General features: G+C 41.2%; 1 protein-coding gene across 1 annotated transcript in view; it reads left to right on the top strand.

Moving 5' to 3' along the window:
* Positions 1-7,083, top strand: part of ABRAXAS2 (abraxas 2, BRISC complex subunit) — a 32,557-nt gene that overhangs the window by 11,374 nt on the left and 14,100 nt on the right. The window contains exons 3-4 of the mRNA XM_003794072.2: positions 387-423; positions 3,466-3,532. Coding sequence (XP_003794120.1) covers positions 387-423; positions 3,466-3,532 — 104 coding nt within the window. The remainder of the gene's footprint in view (positions 1-386; positions 424-3,465; positions 3,533-7,083) is intronic.

The raw sequence follows: 7,083 nt of genomic DNA, 5'->3' as shown, positions 1-7,083 counted from the left end.
AAAAAAAAAAAAAATCTTGGTTGGACACAGTGGCTCACACCTATAATCCTAGCACTGTGAAAGGCCCAGGCAGGTAGATTGCTTGAGCTCAGGAGTTGAGATCAGCCTGAGCAAGAACTTGACCCCTGTCTCTTTAAAAAAAAAAAAAAAAAAGCCAGGTATTGGTATTGTGGCAGGTACGTTTAGTCCCAGCTACTTGGGAGGCGGAGGCAAGAGGATCACTTGAGCCCAAGAGTTTGAGGTTGCTGTGAGCTGTGATGCCATGGCATTCTACCAAGGGCAACAAAATGAGATTCTGTCTCATAAATAACTAAATTCTGAGCTATTTTGTAATTGCCTGTATTTTATATTATTAACTGAGATGTATCTCATCTTTCTAATTACAGAAATCCACAACCATCACCCTTGTTCAAAACTTTTTAGGTAAGCTGCATCCTTCTCTATTAGCTTTTAGTTTTTATTAAAAGGATTGACTGATAAAACACTAGTGAATTGGCTGGGCACAGTAGCTCATGCCTATAAGTAATCCCAACATTCCGGGAGGCCAAGGCAGGTCAATTGCTTGAGCTCAAGAGTTAGAGTCCAGCCTGGGCAAGAGCAGGGTCCTCTCTCTACTAAAAATAGAAAAATTAGTGGTAGGTGCCTGTAGTCCCAGCTACTTGGGAGGCTGAGCAAGGAGTATCCCTTGAACCCATGAGGTTGAGGTTGCTGTGAGCTATCATGACACCATGGCATTCTAGATTGGACAACAGAGAATGTCTCAAAAACCAAAAACACTAGTAAATTTAGGCCTGAGGCTGGTGGTGTCTATAAAGTCACGAGTGTAACTGAGAGCACCCAAATTCACTTACTGATTGCATGCTATGTGTACAGCAGTGTGTTAGATTAGGAAAAGAGGAAGGGAAAAGTGCACCTTGGCTCAGCACCTGTGGCTCGAGCTGCTAGGGTGCCAGCCACATACACCTAAGGTGGCAGGTTCGAGTCCCCAGCCCGGGCCCGCCAGACAACAATGATGGCTGCGGCCAAGAAATGGCCGGGTGCTGTGGCAGGCGCCTGTAGTCCCAGCTACTTGGGAGGCTGAGGCGGGAGACTTGCTTGAGCCCAGGAGTTGGAGATTGCTGTGAGCGTGATGCCATGGCGCTCTGCCCAGGGGGGATAGCTTGAGGCTCCGTCTCAAAAGAAAAAAAGAAAAAAAAAAAGTGCACCTTGTGGCCTCTGTGATTTAGAATGGAAGCATCCCCCTTCAGCCTTTCAAGACTCTTCAGCCTGAGAGACCAAAGTTAATCAAGATACAATAATTTAGTGAATGTTTTTAAGAGCAATAAAAAAAGTTCAGTGTTCAACTTTAAAACATAAGAGAAGAGTACATAGATCTTTCTCTTTTTTTGGTGTTTAAGTTAATACAGTAGTCTCCCCTTTACTGTGGGGAATATGCGCCAGGAGCCCAGTGGATGCCTGAATCCACAGTTACTACCAAACTCTATATATGCTGTTTTTTCCCACAAATACTGATGATAGTTTATTTATAAATTGGGTACATAAAGAGATTAATAATAAAATAGAACAATTATAACAATTACAGTAATAAAAGTTACATGAATGTGGCCTCTCTCTTTCAAGCTACTTTTGGACCCCAGTTGACCAAGGGTAACTGAAACTGGAATATGGAACCATGGGTAACAGAAGGACTCCTGTGTGTACCAGTTCCATATTATGACCAACTAAAGGACAGAAAGAGAGAAATGATAGGCTCAGCATTCAGGAAGACGAAGGCAAATACCATAGAAACATCCTGGGGGGCAGGCGGTGGGGGAGTCTGGTGTCTCTCACTCACTAGGTTCTCCCAAACCACCACACAGGCCTGTGCCTGCTTTCTCAGCCTCAAACTCTTCTGCTTAATGGCTGGTATGATGATTTTGACTCTGTGTTTCATGAGACCCTACTTCCCATCCCTTCCAGAAGCCAGGCCAATCCTTCCATTGCTGCCCATATGAGCACAATTTGGTGTTCCTGATCGCCACTTTCTTCCTAACACCCACCACTGCCTTCTGCTTGACGGTTCCTGCTGTGTGTTCCCCTCAACTTCTGCCCTGACCACTTTCCCATCGTAAGGTGGCCCAAACACCAAGCCTCTTGCAGCCAAGAGCCCTGGAAACTTCTATCACATTCAGCCTGACACATTCATCCCTACCATTGATTGTTTCAGAGTTGTCATGTGGGATGGCTGTCTATGAAAGAAGCCTCAGATTAGCTGAGGACCTCACCTCATAGATTTACACATAACTGGAGGAGGAATAGGCAAGCGAGCTGAGTTAGTTCATTTGAAAGGAATCTCAGCACATGACATGATTCAGGCCCTGGTCCACACATGGCATTTGTCTGGTCAGTGAAAGTGTCAGCTCTGGTTCTGACTATCAAAGCTTCACTGAGTGTGCCTCCCTCACCCTTCTGAGGAATCCCTTAAAATGCAGTTAGCAAAGCCGTACTAAAACAAGCATTGAACTGAGTTTAAATCATAGACTCATAATTTTTAGAGCTGAAAGAAATCTGAGAAATCATGTCTAGTCCTAACTCCTTATTTTGCAAAAAAGGAAATGGAGGCCAGATAGGTTAAGTGGCTTTCCCACCTCATACAATGAGAAGCAGAACTAGGGCTGGAGCTGGTTTTTGCAGGCTTCTGATTCAGTATTTTTTGCTGTATCGTGCACTTCTTCCTGCCTTATAAGGCCTGGGCTTATGATGATGGGAGAGGGGGTAGCATTCCCAAGAGCACAGTCAGTGGTAAAAAAGGCCTGCACATCATTGTACCTGGACTGAACACTGAAGGATCCTGGTCACAGTGGTCTGTTTGGAGGTGAATGTGTTAGGTTTGAAGCTACCCAGACCTGCCTTCAAATTCCAGCCCTTCTGTGTCCCACTTCTATGATTTGGGGCAAGTCACTTAACCTTGGTGTCTTTATCTACAAAACCGAGAATGAATAAAACATGTTACATTGTCAGGCTGAACTTATGCCTCCCAGCACTGAAGGGAGAATGAAGTGCAATAATAAGAGAAAGCATGCAGCCCCATCATCTTATGAAAAGGCACTCAACAAATGGTTCTTCCTGTCTTCATTTCTCAGGAAATGAGCTGCTGCATTATATTTTTTTCATAAGTAATTGATACTTAGAAACAAAGAAAAGATGTCACAGCCATTTGAAACCCCACATTTTATAATTACTTGCTATCAGCACCTTCCACATGTGGAAGTAATATCTTTTGAACGTAGCAATCTCTTGGGTATTCCTTGATGCAAGAGACACCTTATATCAGAAAAGCATTTTAGTCTAAGTTCTCTTTATATACCTATTGAAAACAAGCGTTTATATATTAGGGTTAGATGCCCCATAGACTCAACATTGTTAAGCATGTCATTGTCACAATACTATGTGATTTTAATAAAGTATTTTTTTTCTGTTAACTAGTTTTTATGATTATGCAAGCAAAGTCAATGAAGAGAGTCTGGATAGGATTCTTAAAGATCGGAGAAAGGTATGTTCTATTTCTTGTCCAGATTTGGAAATCGTTCCTTATCACACACATTTAAAACCAGACAGAAATATAAAATAAAATGATGAGATTTGGTGTTAATATGTGAGAATTCTATTAAGTAGGTTTAAAAGTAAATTGCAGGTGTGAGACAATGTTTATAGTATATTAATTTTAAGAACTTAAATATCTATAGTCTGGTTCCATTATGTAAAAATCTGAAGAAAGGGCAGTGCCTGTGGCTCAAAAGAGTGGGGCGCTGATCCCATATGCCGGAGGTGGCGGGTTCAAACCCAGCCCTGGCCAAAAACGGCAAAAAAATAATAAATAAATAAATAAAATGTTAAAAAAAAATCCAAAGAAAAACAGTTACTATAATCTGTAAAGTTAACAATAATTCAGTTGACTCTGTGTGGTTCTTTCTACTTTGTAATTTAAAAAATAATTTTACAAATATTTAATGCATGGCATTAATTTTATAATAAGGAAAACTCTCTAAAAACATAAATTGAAATCAGACCTGTTTGGATATATTACTCTTTCAAGCTCAATGAAAGTTGAACATGGATATTTTTTCAAAAGGTCATGTGTTTATTATTTCTGTCAACATACGTGTATGATCTTCTGGTTATATGTGGTAAGCCATTCTGGATGAAATAAAAACTATCAAAGTTTTATTGCTGATGTATTGTCTGCTAATCTCATTTATAATTTATTCTGTTATACCATGTATGAGTTTTACTTTTTTTGCCTGAGGATATTAATTCTAGAAAAATTGATTGGTCATTAGTCATCCCTTGAGGGAAAAGTGCCAATAAAAGTTTTCAACTTGCCAAACAGAAAACAAAATACCTTTGTTTAAGGGTGTCAAGAGAAAGTGCAGTGGCTCATACCTATAATCCCAGCACTCTGGGAGGCTGGGGTGGGAGGATCTCTTGTGTTGAGGAGTTCCAGACCATCCTAAGCAAAGCAAGACCTCGTCTCTAGTAAAACTTAGCCACATATTTTGTCTGGTGCCTATAGTTGCAACTGCTTGGGAGGCTGAGGCAGGAGGATCACTTGAACCCAGGAGTTTAAAGTTGCTGTGAGCCAGGCTGACGGCATAGCATTCTCACTGAGCAATAGAGTGAGACTGTGTCTCACAAAACAAGAAGTTAAGCGCAGTTAGATCAGATCAACAGACTTTCTCACTTAGAGGATCTTCTCCACACCACTGATTTCATGTAAAAGAAATGCGTGTAAGAATAAAAGGCAGAATGGGAATTGTGGAGGGTGGGTGGAAAGAAAGGAGAAATGGCTTTGTGTGTGACCAGGATGGCTGCCCGGGTGGGAAAGGTGCACGTGCTCCTCTTGCCGTGATGTGCCCAGATATATCCTGGAATCTCTGAGTGTCCATCCTCATCTCCCAGACAGCAACTACCTCCTCATTCACCTAAAAGGTACATTTAAAAGCTTAGGCTTAAGATAGAGGCCAGTGCTTTTCATGTAAAAATCCCCCAGTAGGTACAGCGTGGTCATTGGGCTAAATTATTATTCTGGCAGAATCCATCTGTACTGACAAAGTTCTCACAGGCCTTAGGTTTCAGGCAAAAGCCAAACAAAGCAAGTAAGAAGGCGGACTTAACGCCTTCTAGAATCTCTGAAGTAGCCAAGTGCAGTGGCCCACGCCTGTAATCCCAGTACTCTGGGGGACAAGACAGGTGGATCCTTTGAACTCAGGAGTTTGAGACCAGTCTGAGCAAAAGCAAGACCCCATCTCTACTAAAAATTGAAAAGCTAGCTGGGTGTTGTGGTGAGTGCCTGTAGTCCCAGCTGCTCAGGAGGCTGAGGCCAGAGGATCACTTGAGCCCAAGAGTTTGAGGTTGCTGTGAGCTATGATGCCACAGCACTCTACCAGGGGCAAGTAGGTAAGACTCTGTCTCAAAAATTAAAAAAACAGAAGCTCTGAAATAGGTAACAATAACTGTAACAGCTGTGCTAGTATCATCATAAGGCCAGAAAGAACATGAACTAAAGACGATTAATGTGCTCAGTTTGGGGGTGATTGCTTTGGCTTCAGAAAATGAAAGCAAATGTCTAGCATAGAGAAGAAAATAGAAAGTCTATGTGAGAAATTGGCTGTGAGACTTCAGCATAGATTTTAGGGAAGATATTCATAATTCTTCATCATGACCCAAATATAGCTATTCAAAATGTGCTTTTCAGCATCAGTGGTACAATTTCACAGTAGCCTTGCAGCTAGCTTGTTAACTCTAAAAGGTACTATAGAATCAAAGATATCCTCAATACATATTAATTTGGCATTTCATCCTACATTGATCAGAATGAAGAGAATCTATTTAAAACTATTGGCACTGATATTGATGACTATCAGTTGATATTTGACATAAATTAATAAGGCTCCCACTTCTCAGAAAATACAAATGGAATTTCTACTTATGAAGCAGCTAGGAAAAAAATTACAAATGGAATAAAAGAGTTGGAATTGGCATAACTGAAAAGCACTATTACTCCTCTAGTAACCACTTCCAAGATTTTGTTAGTCAGTGAGTATTTCATGAAAGCAGCTAATGTGTCAACGCTGTCCAGGGGTCTGCAGGGAGCCAGAGACATGCCCCCACCCCACAGAGGAGGTGATAATGCCTACGTTTAATATGGAGTGTTGAGTCTTAGACTGAACTGGGCCGTATTCACATATATTGGTAGCTGTAGCCAACTGATAATTTTTCTGTCTACTTTTTCTTTTTCTTTTTTTTTGAGACAGAGTCTTAAGTTGTCGCCCTCGGTAGAGTGCCTTGGCATCACAGCTCACACAGCAACCTCGAACTCTTGGATTTAAGTGATTCTCTTGCTTCAGCCTCCCAAGTAGCTGGGACTACAGGGACCTGTCACAACACCCAGCTATTTTTTTGTTACAGTTGTCGTTGTTATTTTAGCTGGCCTGGGCAGGGTTCAAACTCACCAGCCTGGGTATATGTGGCTGGCGCCCTACCCACTGAGCTATGGGTGCCACCTGTCTTTTTCTTAAAAGGAAAATTACTTTTAACTTTTTTATAAGCAATATCATGTGACTAATGTGGAATTTGAAAGTTAATGTTGCACAGCAGAAGGAGACAGGCAGCCTGGTTGCACATCTTGACTGTCACTTACAAGCTGTGTGATTTTGGACAGAGTATCTGTTTTATAAGATTTTGCGCTGAAAGAAAGGTTTGGTGAGGGATGGAACCGTGGCTTGTTTCTTTGTTCCCTGTAGTTCCATGCATATGATATGAACTGTGGAGAAAACACTACTTACCTAGTGATTATCATAATCAGTGAAGATATTTCAGCTAGCTGGAGGTCTGGCACAGGACTCTCCAGAAGTTGGTTTACTTTCTTTCTGTGTGAAAGTACTGGATCATAATCTAAACTTACTGTTGATTTTAATGTGACACTGACAGTTTTAAACTACTTTTACTTCACAAAACAGGATTTTTACTCAAAGGGTTTTTTTCTTTTTTCTTTTTTTTTTTTTTTTTGAGACAGAGCCTCAAGCTGTCCCCTGGGTAGAGTGC

The sequence above is a fragment of the Otolemur garnettii genome, unplaced genomic scaffold (assembly GCF_000181295.1).
Source record: "Otolemur garnettii isolate 467f Iridium unplaced genomic scaffold, OtoGar3 scaffold00075, whole genome shotgun sequence".
Lineage (NCBI taxonomy): Eukaryota > Metazoa > Chordata > Mammalia > Primates > Galagidae > Otolemur > Otolemur garnettii.
The sequence above is the reverse complement of the archived record's forward strand: the minus strand, read 5'-3'. Positions and strand labels throughout refer to the sequence as shown.